This window comes from Vigna unguiculata, chromosome 11 (assembly GCF_004118075.2).
Source record: "Vigna unguiculata cultivar IT97K-499-35 chromosome 11, ASM411807v1, whole genome shotgun sequence".
NCBI lineage: Eukaryota > Viridiplantae > Streptophyta > Magnoliopsida > Fabales > Fabaceae > Vigna > Vigna unguiculata.
Window position 1 is genome coordinate 5,951,969 of NC_040289.1, and position 21,960 is coordinate 5,973,928.

Genomic DNA, 21,960 nt, shown 5'->3' on the forward strand with positions numbered 1-21,960 from the left:
GTGATTATATCTTTTTCTTTAAGAAATTATTTTTCATAACACCAATTAATATTAATTTACATTATACTCTGCTATTCATTATTTAAATTAATTTTAATTTAATTACTTAAACATATAATATAATTTTTCAATTAGTTTTTTTATAGATTGTTTTTTAAACCATCCATTTTAAAAATATTTCTGTACAAAATAAAATGGAAAAGTAGACTACAATTCAGTTCCCCAATTCTAACAATTCTTTTTTTCTTTTTTTGTGATGGTGGAACATTCATGGTGCACGTGGAACATTCGTCAGATAAATATATTAATCAATTCTTACAGTGAATTACTTATAAAAAAATCAATTTAGTAAAATTGTAACATAATTTTTGGATTAACTGAGACATAACAAAACTTACAATTTTTTTCTACAACTTTAATTATCAGATTTTTTAAAATCTATAAATTTTTTAATTCATTTTTAGTAAGAAGACAAAAAATGTTATAAAAAAAATTAATTAAGGTGTGAAAAAAATAAAATTTTAACTTAAATTATAAAAGAAATTAAATCATGAACCAAGAAAAAAAAAAAAAGGATAAGAAGAAAATTGATGCTCTTTTTTTGTGTGTGGCTTCTAATAGTCACAGAGAGGGTTTCATAAAAATATGTGGATTTATATTAGCCATAGAATTTCACATTTTATCCTTTGCTCATTAGCGTTCTGCAACTTGCGCCATGGCTGCTGCTGCTACTACCATCGCATGCAAGGTTTCAGTGCTTTTGAGCCTCTTCTCAGTTTGGTTTGTGTGTGTAAGTTCCGATTCTCTTCCGAATGTAGGGGCACTTCCCCCAACATGCCAGCGCATAGAATGTCCCAGCTATGATCTCATTCAAGTCGGAAATGGCTACGAAATCCGCCGCTACAATTCACCCGTTTGGATTTCCAACGCCCCCATTCAAGACATTTCTCTTGTTGAAGCCACAAGAACCGCCTTCTTCAGGTAATTGTATCTTCATTTGTATCACAATATAAATAATATTATCATGTTATGTATGTGAAAGTGAGTTTAAGGTCATCACACTACATATTTGTGGGTAATGGCCTTAGCTTATCGTTACTATAGGTTTTTGATAGATTTTGATATCGTATTAGGAACTGAGTGTAATTCATCTTCGCAAACGAATTTGGAAGATTCTTGTGTGGATGGATATATTGAAGACTTAATCAAACTTGTTTTCTTTTAAGTTTTGGGTTTAGAGTTGTGGTTTGATTTTTTTTTTTTTTTATGATTTTTATGATGACTGATTGGTGTAATTGTTTCTAGTTCAATGAACTCGTATGAAGTTTATATGTTGATTAATGTTTTAATGAAGTTGTTATATTGATTTGTGTTTTGAAATTTTAAAACATGTTGCACAAACTTTTCCATTTTAACTTGTAAGGGAGAAAAAAAATTAATTTATCCGTTAAGATTAATTTGTAAGTTAAAAGTAAAAATTTGAAAAAAATAATATAAATTAATTTATATGTAAACTAATTTTAGCTTATTGAGAACTCCATTTCATTTATCTTCTTGTTTTTCAATCCTAGAAGTGTTTACTTAGAAAAACTTATCCTAAGATACCCTTAAAATTGAGTATGGCATATTTGATTGAATACATTACATCTAGTTCATTGTGTATTATGTTAATATAGTTCTGCTTTAGATTTATTTGAACTTAGCTATTGCATATTTGGTTGAATACAGTAAACTAGTTCATGGTTTTGGGTGTGACTACCTCTTGAACCGAGTCAACCTAAAGAACTAAAGCTTCCGGGAATATCTTGAATTCCTACTAGGAAGCCAAAAATCTTAACTACAGTGATTGCAAAACAAAAATGCTGTTGATGAGGGGTTACCAGGACTGCAGGAAAATTGCATATAACAGGCTGTGATTGCATCAGAGATTTTAAAATTGCAAATTTGAAGCCACAATTATGATATCAGATAACAATTTAAAACCATGAATTTGATCATAAGTTTTTCTACACTGCATAAGGTTTTTTCAGTGAGTGCTTATGGCAGAGGATAGTCCTATCCAAGGAGCTAATTAAATTTGAGTAACCCTCTTTTTGTTTGCTCAGGCTATTTGATTATATTCAGGGAAAGAACAACTACAAGCAGAAAATTGAGATGACAGCACCTGTGATCTCTGAAGTATCACCCAGTGATGGACCTTTCTGTGAGTCCTCATTTGTTGTGAGCTTCTATGTGCCGAAAGAGAACCAAGCAAACCCGCCCACTGCAAAGGGCCTTCAGGTTCAAAGATGGAAGACTGTGTATGTAGCAGTTAGACAGTTTGGTGGATTTGTGAAAGATTATGATGTTGGGGAGCAAGCTGCAGCCTTGAAGGCTAGTATTGCTGGAACCAAGTGGGGTGCTGCAGTTGAGAAGAGCAAGAGTGCTGCTCATACCTCTGTTTACACTGTTGCACAGTACAATGCCCCTTTTGAATATGATAATAGAGTGAATGAGATATGGTTCTTGTTTGACATTGAAGATGGACAACAAACCATGTGAAAATGTATACCAGACATCAGCTTTCAACATGAAAGCAATATGCAGAGTGCAGACTGTTGTGTGAGGAGACCTTTAATGGATGAATAAAGTGTTTCACATTTAGCTAAAAACACTGTTTTCTGATTGACTTGCTTTTGGTTCATCATAGCTATAACTCTTGTTAACTTTTCAACATGAAAGCAATATGCAGAGTGCAGACTGATGTGTGAGGAGACCTTTAATGGATGAATAAAGTGTTTCTCATTTAGCTAAAACACTGTTTTCTGATTGACTTGCTTTTGGGTTCATCATAGCTATAACACTTGAAAACTTTTTATCATGAATTGATGAGGGTGTTGAAATGGGCATGTGGTACATATATAATTTTACTTTGTTTGAAAAATCTGCACTCAAATGCAATCTGAATGCCATTCTCTCTGAGTACCATATACATAGTGTGAATGATATTTACAGTAACTTCAATTTTGAGTACTATAAGGTGCATTTTATAAACTTCACTGCAAATAGTGTAAATTAGAAAATGAGCATTGATTGATAAGAAAAATGTCAATAAATGGCCGAAGATATTTGCATGATTTCGTCAAATCAGCGTTCAAAAACAAAGTGTTGCTCACATTTTTTGTTTGAATTAGGGACAAATTTACTTCCCCTCCTTGGCTTCAAAGTAGATTGATAAGTTTAGATTCAAAGTAGTATATGACATTATCCGTTTTTATTTTGTTATCAAGTTTAGACGAAATTTGAAATGGTTTTCTTTAGACTAAAATAAAGGAGCAAACTTGTATTACTCCAAAACAGATTGCGAATTTGAGGCCAGTAGCTTTGAATTAACGTTCGTTCAACACAACCGTCGCAAATGTTCACAATAGAAACATACTTATTTTTTTAGTTTGTGAAATAGTTCAATATTTTTTTTAAGAGAGAATAAAAAGCAGAAGTCACAAATTTTTTGAAATCCAGAAGAGATAAACACTTAATATGAAACTTAATATGAATCTAACAAAAGATGAAAGATGTCTCTCTTGAATCATTTACGTGGTATACATGTCATTTACGTGGTCAATATATTCATAATTTGTTGTACATACTTGCAAAATATTAAAATTAAAGAAAAGAAGTAACATTACACATCTAATTTTTATCCAGAACTTTCTCAAAAAAAATAGGAAATCATAGAATTATAAGCTTTTTAAATCTGTTTTTTCAGAATATAAAAAGTTAAAATTGTAAACATTTTATGAGAGAAAATTAAAATATATTTATAAAACACATCTAAAAAACAACATAATCTAATATGTTTATAGATTTTTTTTTATCAATAAAATTAAATAAGACAATTGAGTTATTCTAGTTCTTACATAAAAGAACATGAAGGGAAAAAGTTGTAACCATTTATATAGACATATCCTTACATAAAAAAGTTATAACCTTTTCTATAATGAATTTAAATTGTTAATACGAAATATTTACAGAAAAAATCTGTTAAATCTGAAATAAAAATGCATAGTCAACATTTTATTTTATAATAAAAGTATTATAATTTTGTTTAGTTAAACAAACGAAAAAGACATTGTTATACTTTGACGTGGAATCTTTTCCATGTCTAATAAGTAGGATTATACTATTGTGGCATTTATTAATTAAATGTTATCAAGTCACTTTTAGAGTATTGAAGCGAAATGTGATCTTAACTTTAAATTTACCCTTATTATTATCAAGCAATTCCGTTGTCGTCCAGCGGTTAGGATATCTGGCTTTCACCCAGGAGACCCGGGTTCGATTCCCGGCAACGGAAATTTTTAGTTTTTAGCATTTTGATTTTTACTGAATAAATTTTTAATCAGAAGCAGCGTTATTTCATCCAACAGTTCTGGTCTAGTTCTTTTAACTTATATAATTACAAATATTTATATTTTATTAAAAGTTTATATTAAATATTTTATTTAAAATTGTTATTGTCTTTAAATAATTATTAATTAAAGTGTTTTATTAATAATGATGATTAGAAAGAAAATGAAATATCTTAAATAAATGATATCTTTATTTTAAAATACATTCCCAACCATCAAGAAGGTTGCACCCATGCCAATAAATGCCTCGTCCGCAATGGCACATCCTTGTAACACAGCACTATGACCTAAAATCTAAAATCACAGTGTCAAAAACCCTATATAGAGTTCACACTAAATCAATGCCCAAGTCATTCACGAAATATCCATAAGGAAAACGATCCGTGTCGAATTGTAAAATGTTAGTGTGGTTTAATTTGATTGTTTTATTTATTTTGATTAAAATTGAATCAAACTAAATTTGGCAACTTTACAACCACAATAATAAAAGTTATTTAACCTATTGAAGTATTTTAACCTAGATGAAGAAACATGTCCAAGACAAGAATAGCAAAAATTGAAACTAGATGATGGGAATTTAAATAAAAAAAAGATAATTACTGATTTGGTACTCCAATTTTTTTGATTAAGTTCAATTTGGTCCTCATATTTTTTGTTTGTTCAATTATCTAAAAGATTCAATTTGATCATTTTCGTTAAGTTAAAATTAACACTATGTCTTTACAGGACACGTGGGACACATGTCAAATTGTGAAATTTTAAATTTAAAAAAAAATTAATTTGTTTGAAAAAAAATTAAAATCTGCCACGTGTCAGTTTATCATCGTGCCACGTGGCAGCTTAGAATCATGACACATGGTAGTGATAATAGTTTTTTTCAATTTAGTCCTCTATTTAAATTTTTGGTTAAATTTAGTACCCAAATTTTTAAAATGATTTAATTTCATCCTCTCCAATTTGAGATCAAATTAGTAAATAAGTTTAATTACAACTTACATATACATGTTACAATCACTTTTTCTAATATATACATCAAATCATTCCACCTAAATACTTAAATTATTTTATTTTTTACATTTTTTACCTTTATAATTTTTTACACATGAAATTTTTTACACTTGTATTAACATGTATATATAAGTTATAATTAAACTTAGTTACTAATTTGGTCTCAAATTGAAAAGGACGAAATTGGATCATTTTAAAAAAATTAGAGTACTAAATTGAACCCAAAATTTAAATAGAAAACTAAATTGAAAACAACTATTATCACTGTCACGTGTCATGATTGTAAGCTGTCACGTAACACGATGATAAACTAACACGATTTTAAATTTTTTGAAAAAAAATTAAATTTTAAAAAATTTAAAATTTCATGGCTTAACACACGTCTTGTATGGACATTAACTCTAACTTAATAGAGAGAACCAAATTAAATCTTTTTAGATAATTGAGGTACTAAATTGAACAAATAAAAAATATGGAAACCAAATTAAACTTAACCAAAAAATTGGGATATCATATGAGTAATTATACCTAAAAGAAATGATAAATCAACTGTGGAAGTTGCAACTGTTGGAACCTTTAGCTCATGAAGTATATATCTGAAACCTACTCAGTGAACCTCTAGGATTGAGGATCTTGCACATAACAATTAGTGGGAAAAAAAAAAAAAAAACTAAGTAACTAAATACATAATTGGCACTAGTGAAGAGATATATGGTGATTCCAGACTCGTTATAGATACATTTGACGCAGAAAGTTTTTACTCCATGGTAGGTTCATGCATAGGCATAAAAAAAGAAAACTTTTAATATTAGGTGTAAGATAACCGGCGTAGAAAGATCTGGTTCACAGTCGGGTTCTTCTATTCTCATTTCATTCAATTGAGATAAAATTACAACTTTAATAAATTGAATCTAAAAAATAATATTTTGTAATTGGATGAAAATGTTTAAAGAAACACAAAGGAAAATAATTTCAGTTGAGTATACACCATCTTATTGCGGTTTTTATTTAATTTATCTGTTTAAAATAGAATGTTATAGATTGATTTAATGCAAATTAGGTGTTTTGTAGTTTTGTAGTATAGTTTCTTTGAATTGTGCATCTCATTTAGTTTTAGGCTATAATTTTCGTTAATTACAACTTTTACGATTTGTGTGGCTTGTTAATATTTCTGTCTTGATTAATCAACACTCGTTCAAGGTATAGTTCTGAATTTTAATATTTCATACTTGTTCTTGTGATCATAGTAGTGTAGAACAAATATGACTGAAAAAGCAACACTCGTTCAAGGTATATTTTTTCGGATTCGATCCCAAGTCAATCCCCTGGTTACGTTAAGGGAAAAACTTGGATTCTTTTTGTTGACCTTAAATTTTCATTAAAGTTGGGTTTCCAGAGCAACCATTAAAGAAATAGAATTAACGAAACAGTGACACTTTCCTTGAGAAACTAACACTTTCAATGGTTTAACTAGTGGACCAATTTCCCACTGGCAGAACTCTTTCACGAAAAAGTTTCCCAACTTCCCTTTTGAAAGAATTCGTTTAAGACGTGAAATGGAAGAGATTTTGTTCACCACCTTGTCTTCACGCTTTCACATTACAGTTGATTCAGTGGCAAAATCAAAACCTGTTGAATAAAGGATACAAAAATGTGGAGTTGGAAAGATAGGTGAACAATCCAAAGCCTGTTCTCAAAAATGGTTATTCCCTGTTTTTCCCCTACTAATTCCACTCAAACCAAGCATGTTGTCACCGGGATTTATTTGTTTTTCAGAACCCAATTCTCAAATTGGACCATCAAACCAATGTTGACAAGAACACAACATTTCCGTTCGCAAGCATCGCTTGAATTCCAGAAAAATAGAGGATTTTGCTTCCAAGACTGCGTCTTCCTCTTGCAGCACCTGAGGGACCACAAAGACGTAAACTGTGGCAGAATTCTTCACTCTCTTGTAGTTAAAAGTGCCCTCTTCATGGATGTCTTTATACAAAACAATATGATCAGATTTTATGGAGATATTGGAGAAGTTCATAATGCACGTAAGTTGTTTGATGAAATTCCTCAGCCGAGTTTGGTTTCTTGGACAAGCTTGGTCTCTTGTTATGTTCACGCGGGGCAACATGAAATGGGCCTGAGCTTGTTTCGTGGCTTGTGTCGATCTGGGGTGCGCCCCAATGAATTTGGTTTCTCTGTGGCACTCAAGGCTTGCAAGGAGATGTGTGATGCTGTGATGGGAAAGCTCATTCATGGGTTGGTTATCAAAAGTGGCTTTGATTCGCATAGGTTTTGCAGTGCTTTGATTCTTCACATGTATGCTGATTGTGGGGATATTAAGAATTCGAGGAAGGTTTTTGATGGGGTTTGTTATGGTGAAAGGTGTGAGGCACTGTGGAATACTTTGCTGAATGCTTATGTGAAGGTGTCTGATGTGGAGGGTTCTCTAAAGCTGTTTCATGAGATGGGGCACTCTTCTGTGTCGCGGAACCACTTTACTTACACAACCATTGTTAAACTCTGTGCCGATGTTTTGGATGTTGAACTTGGAAGGTCTCTTCATGGCCAGATTGTGAAGATTGGGATTGAAAACGATGTTGTCGTGGGTGGAACTCTTATTGACTGCTATGTTAAACTGCAATTATTAGATGAAGCTCGTAAAATATTTCAAGTTCTCGATGAAAAGGATAACGTGGCAGTATGTGCTTTACTTGCTGGGTTTAATCAAGTCGGAAAATGTAAGGAAGGACTTGCATTATATGTTGATTTTCTTTCTGGAGGTAACAAACCAGACCCATTTACTTGCGCTAGTGCTGTCAGTTTGTGCTCAAATTTGGAGACACAGCTTTCTGGTAGTCAAATTCACTGTGGTGTCATCAAACTTGGCTTCATGTTGGATTCATATCTTGGCAGTGCATTTATCAACATGTATGGAAATTTTGGGATGGTGTCTGACGCTTATAGATGTTTTCTTGAAGTTTGCAATAAAAATGAAATATGTGTAAATGCCATGATGAACACTTTAATTTTCAACTCATATGATTTAAAAGCTATAGAGCTGTTTTGTGGGATGAGGGAAGTTGGTATTGCACAAAACAGTTCTTCAATCAGTTATGTTCTGCGAGCTTGTGGGAACCTTTTTATGCTTAAAGACGGACGGTCTTTTCATTCTCTAGTGATTAAAATTCCTTTTGAAGATGACTGTAGATTGGGCTTAGAAAATGCTCTTCTTGAGATGTATATTAGATGTAGAGCTATTAATGATGCAAAATTGGTTTTCAAAAACATGCCGATACGAAATGAGTTTTCCTGGACTACTATCATATCTGGATGTGGTGAATCAGGGCACTTCGTAGAAGCCCTGGGGATCTTCTGCGATATGCTTCTATATTCAAAACCTAGTCAGTTCACATTAGTTAGTGTTATTCAGACTTGCACAGAAATAAAGGCAATACATGTAGGAAAACAAGTCCAATCCTATATCATGAAAGTAGGATTTGAATATCATCCGTTTGTGGGAAGTGCCCTGATTAATCTGTATGCAGTATTTAAACATGAAACTTTGAGCGCTTTACAGGTCTTCTTGTCCATGAAAGAGAAAGATCTTATCTCTTGGAGTGCCATGTTAACGGCATGGGTTCAAAATGGTTATCATGAAGAAGCACTTAAGCATTTTGCAGAATTCCAAACTGTTCCCATTTTTCAGGTTGACGAGTCTATCTTATCCAGCTGTATTTCAGCTGCTGCTGGCTTAGCAGCATTGGACATAGGCAAATGTTTCCATTCCTGGGTTATCAAAGTTGGCCTCGAGGTTGATTTTCATGTGGCTTCTTCCATTACTGACATGTATAGTAAATGTGGAAACATCAAGGATGCCTGCAAGTTTTTCAATACTATCAGTGACCATAATTTAGTAACCTTGACGGCTATGATATATGGTTATGCTTATCACGGGTTTGGTAGAGAAGCTATTGACCTGTTTAACCGAGCTAAAGAAGCTGGGTTGGAACCTGATGGTGTCACCTTCACTGGTGTTTTAGCTGCTTGTAGTCACGCTGGACTGGTGGAGGAAGGTTGTGAATATTTTAGGTACATGAGAAGTAAATACAACAGTGAATTAACTATAAATCATTATGCCTGCATGGTTGATCTTCTTGGTCGGGCAGCAAAATTGGAAGAAGCAGAGGCTGTGATAAAAGAAGCTCCATTTCAGTCAAAATCTCTTTTGTGGAAGACATTCCTAGGTGCTTGCACTAAACATGAGAATGCTGAAATAGCTAAAAGAATATCAAACATCCTTGCTGATCTAGAACTGAATGAACCCTCAACCTATGTTCTACTATCTAACATTTACGCATCAGCATCAATGTGGAAAAATTGCGTAGAGTTGAGAAACAAAATGGTAGAAGGGAGTATTACTAAGCAACCTGGTAGTAGTTGGATTCAGTTGGCAGGTTAAAATTCTCTGCATCTCAATAAATATGAAAATCATATTTATCTGTTGATTGCAAAATTACTTAGCTTCAAGCCTTAAGTATCATGTACAGTGCTCCATGGCAACATTGATCTTTTGAACCATTGCTTTTCGATAATATTACCAAGAATTTCAGCACAGCTGAACCCACCAATTCTGCCATTATTTACAGAATGGAATTTGGGAGAAGCTACATTCACTGTGTATAGAAGGGGGATTGTAGCCTTTCATTCTCCCAACTCACAAATAGTATGAATGTTATGGGAATGGATTAAGAGATCAGATGAACTTATATGGATTAAGAGATCAGATGAACCTATAGGGATTAAGAGATCACACGAACTTATATTCTGAACTGTGAGTAGTTTGAATTTCTTCACCATTTATTGTAATCAGAACTATAAGAAGAATTACCATGTTTTTTTCCAAGGCCCTTTGTTTAATTTGTTTTGAAAATTCCTGCATATGATAGTCTTAGATTATCAGTAAGCCCTTACATTGGGGTCTTAATTTCATCAGTAATATGAAAATTCAATGTTCAGTTTTGTGTACTCTTTTATTCAATGTTCAATTTTGCACCACTATCAGACACTATATCTTTAACACTTTCTGTTATTATTATTATTAAATAAAAAAGTAATTAAGATTTCACTTAAAAAGAATTGTCAATTGGAAAATGATTGTTTGACAAAGTAAATTTGACAAACTTTTTCACAAACTGACGTGGCTTTAATTAATTGAATTTTTTACTCAAAAAATATTGCATGCACGTGTGAGAGAAATGTGAAGGACAACATTTGAATTGGTTTGGTTGCACTGCACGATGATTCTCCTTCACGAAATCAACAGAAGCTCCCGCGCATGATTCAAGACTCTGGTACTTTACCAAAATCTCATTCTCGGTGCAAATTGAAATTCTTCAATCCCACCTACGCGAAAGCCTTTCTTCTCCACGGTGGTTCACGAAATTGCAGTAGAACATTCCTCACGATGGTTGACGAAAAACCTTTCATCGATGGAGAACATGAAATCCATTTCTCGCAACTGATTCAACTCATGAAAGTCATTCATCGCACGATAGTCTTTCTTCCCGACGTTGCTTCACCAATTTGCAGGTTGGGTTTTTCGATTGGAAATCAATTTGGGGTTTAGGGTTTCGATTGGAAACCATAGCTTTTTCGATTTGAAAGCATTTTAGGGGTTAGGGTTTTGATTGTAAACCATTGCAGCATGGGTTGTTTTAAAAATAAAAACCCTTATGGGAATTTTCGTTTAAGCGTTTGGGAAAAGTGTCGTAATTGTCAAAAATTGATTGAGTGAAGTTTATTTTGAATTGTGTTCTTTACGATTTAATTTGTGAATGTCGTATTTGTTTTGAAATGGTTTGTTGTGTTGTGGTGTTTGACGAAAGTATGATTGGATGGCTTAGTCTTACACACTTGTTGAATGAATTGTATTAGTTGGAAGCTTTATATTATTTGCATGCTAAAAGTTGCACTGCATTTGCCACATAAATAGTTACAATTTGATGTTTAATACTTTGGTCCTTGTTTAAGTGATATATTCTCCATTTCTCATATTCTTCATCTTTTCATTTTCATTTGGTTACAATTGTTATTATATATTTACATTGTCACGATGTTTCTTTTTATTCTCAACTCATGTTAATTTTTATGTTAGTAATTCATTTCATATTATTTTGTTGATTGAACCTATGAATCAAAGTTTAACCCGAATCATATATGCTACATATGTTTTATGACAAAAATGAGATTAAATTTTGTAGTTATAATTCTGTAAGAATATTGGAACTTTTGAAAACTTCCAATGCATTTCATTTCCTATCACTTCGCTACTAGTGTCAATGGTGAATAACATGCACCTAGTTAACACCATTTAAGAATTTAGATTGGAACTCTATTTCCAAGCACATTCTAATGTGCTAATTATTTGGTTAAACTTGGTTCTCTTTTTAATGTTGATTTACAAATTTTAGAAATGTGCAGCACTTATATGCGTCATATTTTGTTGGTATATAAAAACTGTTTTATCTAGGTAGGTACATTTTTAGTATTTCTGGAAGTGCAAAATTTAATTTATGTTCCGTTTATAAGAATTATTTATGCATTACAACATGTGTTTTAACTGTAGGGTTTTGGAACCTCTAATTAGAATGTGATTCATCTTTAATTTGTGAAAGAATTGTGCTTTGGAGTATTAGGAAGAGACCTTTGGAGTATGATGAGGTAGGTGCTTGAAAGTCGTGAGTATGTTGATGACATAATTGGCGATGATGTTGCGAATGACATTGGTTGTTGCAGTGGTGAACCCAGTTTTTCTGTTTTTGGTCAAGATATGGATCATGATGAGGAAGTTGAAAAAGCAGCAGAGTTTGATAATGAAGACACAAATGATTATGAAGAAAGCAATATGTATGATCGAATGAAGCATCAACCACGATTACGTTTGAAGAGTGCAAGAATTCGAACTCCATTTGCCACATATCAGAGACGAAAGTTTCGTAAATAGATGTGTGTCTTTTTTTTTCAAATTTCTAGAGAGAAAATGGTTGATGTATTTATGTTATTATGACATCGCAAAACCTTGTTATGAGTCATCAATTAGACTTTTTACTACAATATTATGTTGAAGTACTTACTATGTATAAGACAATTACTATGTGTTTACCAAATTAGTGTCATTTATCAGGTTTGATGTGTCACAAATATGTACATCTGTATTTGTCCAAAAACACATACACCTACTGTATTTGCCATTTAAGTTGTCAATGTTTACCACTGAAATCTCCATCAACTATTTCAAATTATTTTCGCAAAATGGGTAAAGGACATACCCAGGGACGCAAATTATGTACTAATTTTTGGATAAGAAAGTTCGACATGTAGCCCTGGTTAAATTTAGTTCCAATTTAAATGGGCACCTCTACATGGAAACTAGTTTGGCAAAAGCTCTGTTTGCGTTTGCCATTTAAGTAGTTGGTGATTGCCATTTAAAGCTGTAGCCTTAGTCTAAGCAAATTATTTTGAAACTTTATGTGCATGCCATATCTTGGTGACACAAAAAAAGTTATAGTGATTTTTTAATAATAAAGGTTGGTGAAATGGAAATGCAAATAAAGTTACCACCGGTCCATGGAAACATGTTGTGCAAAAGCCGTTACTGCGTTTGCCATATAGATAGTTAGTGATTACCATTTAAACCTGCAGCCTTAGTTTGATCAATTTATATTGGAACTTTATATGCTTGCCATATCTTGGTGACACCAAATAAGTTGTAGTGATTTTTTAATAAGAAAGATTGGTGAAAAAGAAATGCAAATGAAGTTGTCACCTCTCCGTGATAACTTGTTGTGCAAAAGCCTTTATTGCGTTTGCCATATAAATAGTTAGTGATTGCCATTTAAACCTGCAGCCTTAGTTTGAGCAATTTATTTTGGAACTTTATGTGCTTGCCATATCTTGGTCACAAAAAAAAGTTGTAGTGATTTTCTAATAATAAAGATTGGTGGAAAGGAAATGCAAATGAAATTGCCACCTCTCTGTGAAAACTTGTTGTGCAAAAACCTTTACTGTATTTGCCATATAGATAGTTAGTGATTGCCATTTTGTACTTGTAGCTTTAGTTTGAGCAATTTATTTTTGAATCTTATGTGTTTGCCATATCTTGATGACATAAAAAAAGTTGTAGTGATTTTTTAATAAGAAAGATTGGTGAAAAGGAAATGCAAATGAAGTTGCCACCGGTCCATGGAAACATGTTGTGCAAAAGCCGTTACTGTGTTTGCCATATAGATAGTTAGTGATTACCATTTAAACCTGCAGCCTTAGTTTGAGCAATTTATTTTGGAACTTTATATGCTTGCCATATCTTGGTGACACCAAATAAGTTGTAGTGATTTTTTAATAAGAAAGATTGGTGAAAAGGAAATGCAAATGAAGTTGTCACCTCTCCGTGATAACTTGTTGTGCAAAAGCCTTTATTGAGTTTGCCATATAGATAGTTAGTGATTGCCATTTAAACCTGCAGCCTTAGTTTGAGCAATTTATTTTGGAACTTTTTGTGCTTGCTATATCTTGGTCACAAAAAAAAGTTGTAGTGATTTTCTAATAATAAAGATTGGTGGAAAGGAAATGCAAATGAAATTGCCACCTCTCTATGAAAACTTGTTGTGCAAAAGCCTTTACTGTATTTGCCATATAGATAGTTAGTGATTGCCATTTTGTACTTGCAGCCTTAGTTTGAGCAATTTATTTTTGAATCTTATGTGTTTGCCATATCTTGATGACATAAAAAAAGTTGTAGTGATTTTTTAATAAGAAAGATTGGTGAAAAGGAAATGCAAATGAAGTAGCCACTGGTCCATGGAAACATGTTGTGCAAAAGCCGTTACTGTGTTTGCCATATACATTGTTGGTGATTGATTTAGACCTGCAACCTTGGTTTCAGCAAATTATTTTGGAACCTTATGTGCTTGCTATATCTTGGTCACAAAAAAAAAGCTGTAGTGATTTTCTAATAATAAAGATTGGTGAAAAGGAAATGCAAATGAAGTTGCCACCTCTCCATGAAAACTTGTTGTGCAAAAGCCTTTACTGCGTTTGCCATATAGATAGTTAGTCATTGCCATTTATACTTGTAACCTTAGTTTGAGCAATTTATTTTGGAATCTTATGTGCTTATCATATCTTGGTAACATAAAGAAAGTTATAATAATTTTTTAATAATAAAGGTTGGTGAAATGGAAATGCAAATAAAGTTGCCACCGGTCCATGGAAACATGTTGTGCAAAAGCCGTTACTACATTTGTCATATACGTTGTTGGTGATTGCCATTTAAACCTACAGCCTTGGTTTCAGAAAATTATTTTGGAACCTTATGTGCTTGCCATATCTTGGTCACAAAAAAAAAGTTGTAGTGATTTTCCAAAAATAAAGATTGGTGAAAAGGAAATGCAAATGAAGTTGCCACCTCTCTGTGAAAACTTGTTGTGCAAAAGCCTTTACTGCGTGTGATATATAGATAGTTAGTCATTGCCATTTATACCTGCAACTTTAGTTTGAACAATTTATTTTGGAATCTTATGTGCTTGTCATATCTTGGTGACACAAAAAAAGTTATAATGATGTTTTAATAATAAAGGTTGGTGAAATGAAAATGCAAATAAAGTTGTCACTGGTCCATGAAAACATGTGCAAAAGCCGTTACTGTGTTTGCCATATACGTTGTTGGTGATTGCCATTAAAACATCATTTTTTTGAGCAACTTATTTTTGAAGATTATGAGCATGACATAAAGTGATAAGACAAAACAAAATCCAGTGATTTATTTCCAGCCCACACCATGCATAGACCCAATTATGCACTGAAATAACAAAAACAAATGTGCAGTTGTTGCGATGGTGGAATTCATTTCAAAACGAATTCATTAGTGCAGTGGGAAAGTTTTGTCAAAAAATTACTACTGCGTCTGCCACTTAATTTGTAATTGTCTGCCACCGAAACCTTAGTAGATCCAATATCATGTCATGTTTGGATAGGGAAAGTGTGCATTTTGCCTTGCACCAAAGGAGTTCCAATACAATTTCGACATGACTGTGGCAAACATGTTGTTCAATATAACTAACTGAGTTTGCCATATAACTACTTAGTGTTTGCCATTTAATTAGAAGTTGAAATGCTAAATATTAATACATTAAGCAAACATGGTACTACGTGAAAACATTCATACATGAAAACAAACGTAACTAAAAATAAACTTCACTCAATCAATTTTTAATAATTACGACACTTTTCCCAAACGCTCAAACAGAAATTCCCATAAGGGTTTTCATTTTTAAAACAACCCATGCTGGAATGGTTCACAATCAAAACCCTAACCCCCAAAATGCTTTCAAATCGAAAAAGCTATGGTTTTCAATCGAAACCCTAAATCCCAAATTGATTTCCAATCGAAAAACCCAACCTGCAAATTGGTGAAGCAATGTCGGGAAGAAAGACTATCGTGCGATGAACAACTTTCGTGAGTTGAATCAGCTGCGAGAAATGGATTTTGTGTTCTCCATCGATGAAGGGTTTTCCATCAACCACCGTGAGGAACGTTCTACTACAATTTCGTGAACCAACGTGGGGAAGAAAGGCTTTCGCGTAGGTGGGATTGAAGAATTCCAATCTGCACCGAGAATGAGATTTTGGTAAAGCACCAGAGGCTTGAATCATGCACTGGAGCTTCTGTTGATTTTGTGAAGGAGAACCACAGTGTAGTGCAACCAAACCAATTCAAATGTTGTCCTTCACATTTCTCTCTCACACGTGCATGCAATATTTTTTGAGTTAAAAAATTCAATTAATTAAAGCCACGTCAGTTTGTCAAAAAAATTGTCAAATTTACTTTGTCAAACAATCATTTTCCTATATCTCCTTTATTTAATAACTTCCATTACCAAACTTAACAAAGATGTGATGTGGCAATTTAGAAAGGTTTTTAACCCCGCTTGAAGTGGCTGATGACTAGCTCAAACGGAATGGAGGCCGTTACACTGCTGGAGTTTCTTCATTTCCGGAGAAATTTTCTGATAAGCAACAAAATTTCCTTTCTATATCTATGCTTTCTCATAACTGAGAAACCCAATTTAGAAACAGAACAATTGGAAGAGTTCAAGATTCAAACAAGAAACCACTTTATACCACCACTACAAGTAATTAAGAACAATCATAATTTAAAACTAGCTTCTTTGGAATATCTTTGATGTTTCTTTGTGAGTTTTATTCGAGTGTCCATGAAGTGTTTACAATGTTTATAGGGTAAAGCTAATTGATATGTTTTTTTTCTTTGTGGTGGTTTAGTAAAGTGATTTGATAATCTATTCTTGGTGATGCCATTTTGAATATATAAAAGAAATAAGATTGAAATTGGATTATTCATCATGCGTTCAGAATTTCCAACAACATAATTTCTCAATATGATTAATCCATAAATTATTAAGAAAAGGTTATTGTTGCTTCAATTATGATAAAAAATTATTTAATTATAATATCATTTGAGACAGTTTAGTTTGCTTTTTCATATTAGGAGAATGGTTAGAGTCACAAGACAGTCTGTAGGATTCTTTTCAATCTTTTGAAAATAGTATTTATTTCATTTTGCTTTTTCCTTTAACTCTTTTTTTCTAAGTTTTTCACCTATTTTCTCCATTTTTTAACTTTCACATTAAGTTATGTACATTGTATTATTTAACTTTGTTGTTAATTTTAAACACTAGGTTTTGCTCAATCGTTGTAGAATTTGAACAAAAGAAGGATGATGGAGGCAACAAATCCAAAGTTAAAGTCCACAAGGGTAAATCTTTAAAACTTACTTTATCTATTTGATTTCTTTGGGTGTGGAATGAAAAAGAACGATACATCAATAATCATTAATAATATAAACAAGGGCTAAGAATGCCTAAGAAGGGGAGAGTAAAATTATCTACGGAGTATTTTGAAGTGTTCAAAGCAGCATAAGCTGAAATACAAAGGAGAAAGTCAAATAAGTTCTATCGTGGGGATTTGATAGTTTACCGACATCAGACTTTCAAATTGATCTTCAACCTATTTTTTCAACCTATTATTTCAAATTGAGAAAGTCAAAAGTCAAATAGGTATTTTTTCAACCTATTTTAATTGTAAATGTGGATTGCTTTGATGCTAATTACAAGTGTAAGTTTCAATACTAAATTAGATTTACTTTTAGTTAATTTAAATTATAAATTGGACGTTAGGCTTGTTTGGATATTTGCCTTTACAAAAAATAAAATAAATACAGAATAATTACATACAAAATTGATATTAAAATTAAGTAAATTATGTTTACATCTTTTAGTTGTTGAAGATATATTATTGATAAAGAAAAAACAAAAAATGAAAGTGTTTAAAAATATTAAACTTACAATCCAAATAAATCAGAAAATAAAATATTATTTTTAATTCTTATTTTCTCTCTTTCCTTTTCTTCGAAGTTAGAATATTATTTGCATAATTATAACATATGTTATTTATACATGCAAAGTTTCTAATCCTTCCATTTTTTTTCCTTTTTATTTTTACACTTTTCTATAATTTATTGTTTTTTTTTTCTTTAGCTTAGAAATACTTCCATGAAATTTTGCTTTACATTACCAAGTACAACAATCTCCAACTCTAATTTCAATTTGTCTTCAGATCTTAACAAATGCAACATCATTCTCTTGTATATTGAAGTTGATTACAACTTTAATTTATCTATGATTACTACCTTTATAAATATGTCTCTTAGATTCTTACTTCTTAAATCTTTCTCGATATATAGCATCCCATTAGAAAAAATCTCATGAACTAAAGATGAGTTTTTATGGAAAACACTCTTCTAGATGAATCTCAACTTATAACAAATGTTGAAACCATATAAATTCTTTACTGACTCATTTCATTGCTACAGACTCAACTTTGTAATGAATAAAGCGACAATCTTATATATACATGGGATATCAAACTAACATTTATAGTATTAGCAACAAAAATGTAACCAATGATACTTATTTGATGATCAACTTCACCCTCAAAGTTTGCATTTCCAAAGGTACTTTTAATTCCCCTTTACTAAATCACAAATTCTTTCCTGTAATGCCTTGTAGATACCTCAAATTTCATTTAACTACTTTCCTATAAGCTTTACTTGGATTTGACATAAATAGGCTAACAAATCCCATTACGTGACTAATTCTTGGTCTCATATAGACCATTATGTACATCAGACTTTCAATTGTTGAAGAATATGAAATTTTAGCCACGATTTCTTTTTCCTCTTCTGTCTAAAGGGACTAATCCTTGAATAAGAGAAAATGATTGGCCAAAGGTGTTCTAATCGATTTGGTGTTATGCATGTTGAATCTTTGTGAAACATGGTTTATGTAATCTACCTAAGATATAACATGCCTCTTGCTTATGTCTCATGATTTGCAGTCAAAGGATCTTTTTTGTTGGAATCAAGTCCTTCATATCAAACTCTTTCGACAATTGTTGCTTCAAACTTTTGATCTTGTCCATATCTAAATTGGCTACTATCATATCATCAACATAAAGTAACAAAATCATATAAATAGACTTATATCTCTTAAAGTAACGGTAGTGGTTGGCATTGAACTTCTAAAATCCCTTTCTATGCATGAAGCTTTCAAACTTCTTATATCATTTGTCTTAGAGCTTGTTTCAAACACTACTAAAAAAACTCATATTTCATGCCAATTTTGTTTTAAAAATTTTTTGGTAAGACATACTTACAAATTTTGTTGTGAAAAAAAATTTGCAAGAAATTGCTACCAATTTTCTTGCAAAATATTTTGTATAAAACACTTTTCACAACAAATTTTGTAGGAAATACTTGCAAATTTTATAATTTTGTAGAAAATAATTACCCATGAAGGAATTACATACCAATTAAAATTCTTAGAAAAAAATGGTAGAAAAAAGTTTTTTCATGCAAATTTATTTGGCAAATTTGCAAGAAAAATTCCATGTTTTATGAAAGTTTCTAGTAGTGAAACCACACAAACTTTTCTGTAATATACATATATTATTTTGCCTTCTTACCTCCAGGTTCATGCATGCAAATCTCCTCATAAGTTCTGAGGAAAAAAATCAAGGGTTTTATGTCCAGTTGCTCAAGTTAAGAGCCTTTCACTAGGTAATGATACTTAAGATTGACTTGATAGCGTTGAACTTTACAACTTGACCAAAGATTTATGTGTAGTCAACTTCTTCCTTTTTTCTTGAAATCCTTTGACAACTAGTCATACTTGTATCTATTAGGGCCATCATGATCTTCCTTCACACAATACACTACACTAAATTGCCGTGAAATGCCTTTTTCTCAATAGTTAGCTCTATTTGTTTCCATGTATTATTAGATATTAAAGACTTCATATCATCTTTCATGGCAAATCCTACTCACTAGCATATGAAGTTTGACATGCTTCCACATAGATATCAGGCTTTCATTCACCAATTAAAAGTATATAATTCAGGTATTTCCTCTAGGGAATATGAGATCTTTTCAAAATAGGAGTTGGAGTAGAAGGCTATCACATGTCATGTTGTTTGTCATTGTTATTTTCAATTAATTCCTCTAGGTGAGGAGCATCAATTATAAGAGTTTTTGGGACACCATCCACATTTATATACACTAGGAACTTTGCTCTAAGTTGCTAATATATGTGATATTTGTGTCCTTGTACACGACTCTTTTGCTAAAATGGATGTCTACTATGAATCATTTTTTTATTTCATTATCCTGTAGGCGGTAGCCACAATCATTCTCACCATAACCAATGAAAGTGAACTTCTTCAATTTAGGATCAAGTTTATTCTTCCACTATTATGCACATATGCTACGCAACCAAAAACCTATTTTCCATTCCATACACCTTTTGCCATTTTGTGCTCTAATGGTATTAGTGAACCTCAATTGATAACTAAGGTGTTGCATTAAATACTTTTTTTAGAGTTATTTGGTAAGCATGAATATATTGTCTTTGTATTCATCATTATTGTTAGTTATAAGAATTTTGTTCTTCAATCCTACCTCATTTTCTACCGTGACTTTCCAAATCTTGAAAGCTTCAAATACTTCATACTTATGTTTCGGAAAGCACATCCATACTTTCTTAGAATGATTAGCAATAAAAGTATCGACATTTTGCTTCCAACCAATGGATGAGGTAGTTGCTGAACCTCAAAGGGAGCAAGCACAAGTTTCTCTTTCTTTGGGGGTGCTTCCACTTATTTGAAAGCTAACTTGTTTATACTTTCTAACTTATATAGTATTCACAAATGTCAAACAAGTTTCTCTTTCTTTGGGGTGCTTCCACTTATTTGAAAGCTAACTTGTTTATAGTTTCTAACTTATATAGTATTCACAAATGTCAAACAAGTTTCTCTTTCTTTGGGGTGCATCCACTTATTTGAAAGCTAACTCGTTTATACTTTTTAACTTACAGTATTCACAAATGTCAATTTCTATTAATCGAAGGCTCAATAATTTATCCTTTGAGTGCATAATCTTCATTCATTTCTCATTATATTGACTAACCTTTGGTATCATAATTGAGATTTTCATTTGTTGAAACTACAATAAAATAACATGCTCTTATAGTCTTGTAAAGAGTACTACACTTTTTACCTTAAAACAATTGTCATTACACCCTTTGAAATCTTCCTATGATAGTCGTGGAGGACTGTTGTGTAACCATTAGTTCTTCGCCAAATTATATGTGTTTGATATTTTTCAATTCCCAAATTGACTCGTTCAACTTAATCTTCGCAACACCTTTCCCAACAATATGAAAATATTGTCCATTATCAAGGAAAATTTTCCAAGATTACCAAGGACATAATTCTCAAAGAATTATTTTTGAGAAGTAGCATGAAGAGATGCTCTTGAATCTAACATCCAAGATTCTTCCTTGCTTTCTAAAGAGCATATTGACACATTATAACCTTCTAAGGTGGATTTAAGATTTGTCTCGACTTTCCCTTTTTATTCTTTGATGAAATCTTGCACTGATTTTTGTAATGTCTAATCTTTCCATAATTCTAAAACACTTGATGGTCTTTATGGGAACTTTGATAATTCTTATATTTGGAACTCTTGTGGTCTTTTTATACGACGCTCCTATTATATCGTAATCGATTTTCTCCCTCTTGGTTTTGTATTAAAAAATGAAGAGGTTGATTGATTCACTTAACTTTCTCACTTCGCTCTTTTTGTTGAATCTCTTTATTAAGAATCATATTACGAACATCATCAAATTTCAATTTATTACTTTTTATGAACTATTCACACATGTGACAACAACATTCCATTCTTTCAATAAAAAAGACAAAAAGTATCAATGCTCATATTTCTTCATCGAATTCAATTCCAATAAATCTCAATCGATTTGTGACTATATTGAGTTCATTGTGATGTTGTGTTGATGCCCTTCTTATTTTTTGCAAACTAAACAACCACCATAGCAAATGAACTCCATTTATATAGCTTATGAATTTTCCATGCAAA

The 21,960-nt window shown here is 32.0% G+C and overlaps 2 protein-coding genes and 1 non-coding gene across 3 annotated transcripts; all 3 read left to right on the forward strand.

The window, feature by feature from the left end:
- Positions 1–644: 644 nt before the first annotated feature.
- LOC114170722 (heme-binding protein 2-like) lies at positions 645–2,795 on the forward strand. Its single transcript, XM_028056268.1, has 2 exons — positions 645–981; positions 2,106–2,795. Exons 1-2 carry the CDS (start codon positions 716–718, stop codon positions 2,539–2,541), a joined length of 702 nt encoding a protein of 233 aa, XP_027912069.1. The 5' UTR covers positions 645–715; the 3' UTR covers positions 2,542–2,795.
- A 1,469-nt stretch (positions 2,796–4,264) lies between these two features.
- TRNAE-UUC lies at positions 4,265–4,336 on the forward strand. The gene has a single exon. It is a non-coding gene; the product is annotated as a tRNA-Glu (tRNA).
- Positions 4,337–6,744: 2,408 nt separating this feature from the next.
- On the forward strand, positions 6,745–10,397 carry LOC114169048 (pentatricopeptide repeat-containing protein At2g33680-like). Its single transcript, XM_028054066.1, has 2 exons — positions 6,745–7,070; positions 7,176–10,397. The coding sequence occupies exons 1-2, from the start codon at positions 7,051–7,053 to the stop codon at positions 9,853–9,855; spliced, it is 2,700 nt and encodes an 899-aa protein (XP_027909867.1). The 5' UTR covers positions 6,745–7,050; the 3' UTR covers positions 9,856–10,397.
- The last annotated feature ends 11,563 nt before the right edge of the window (positions 10,398–21,960 follow it).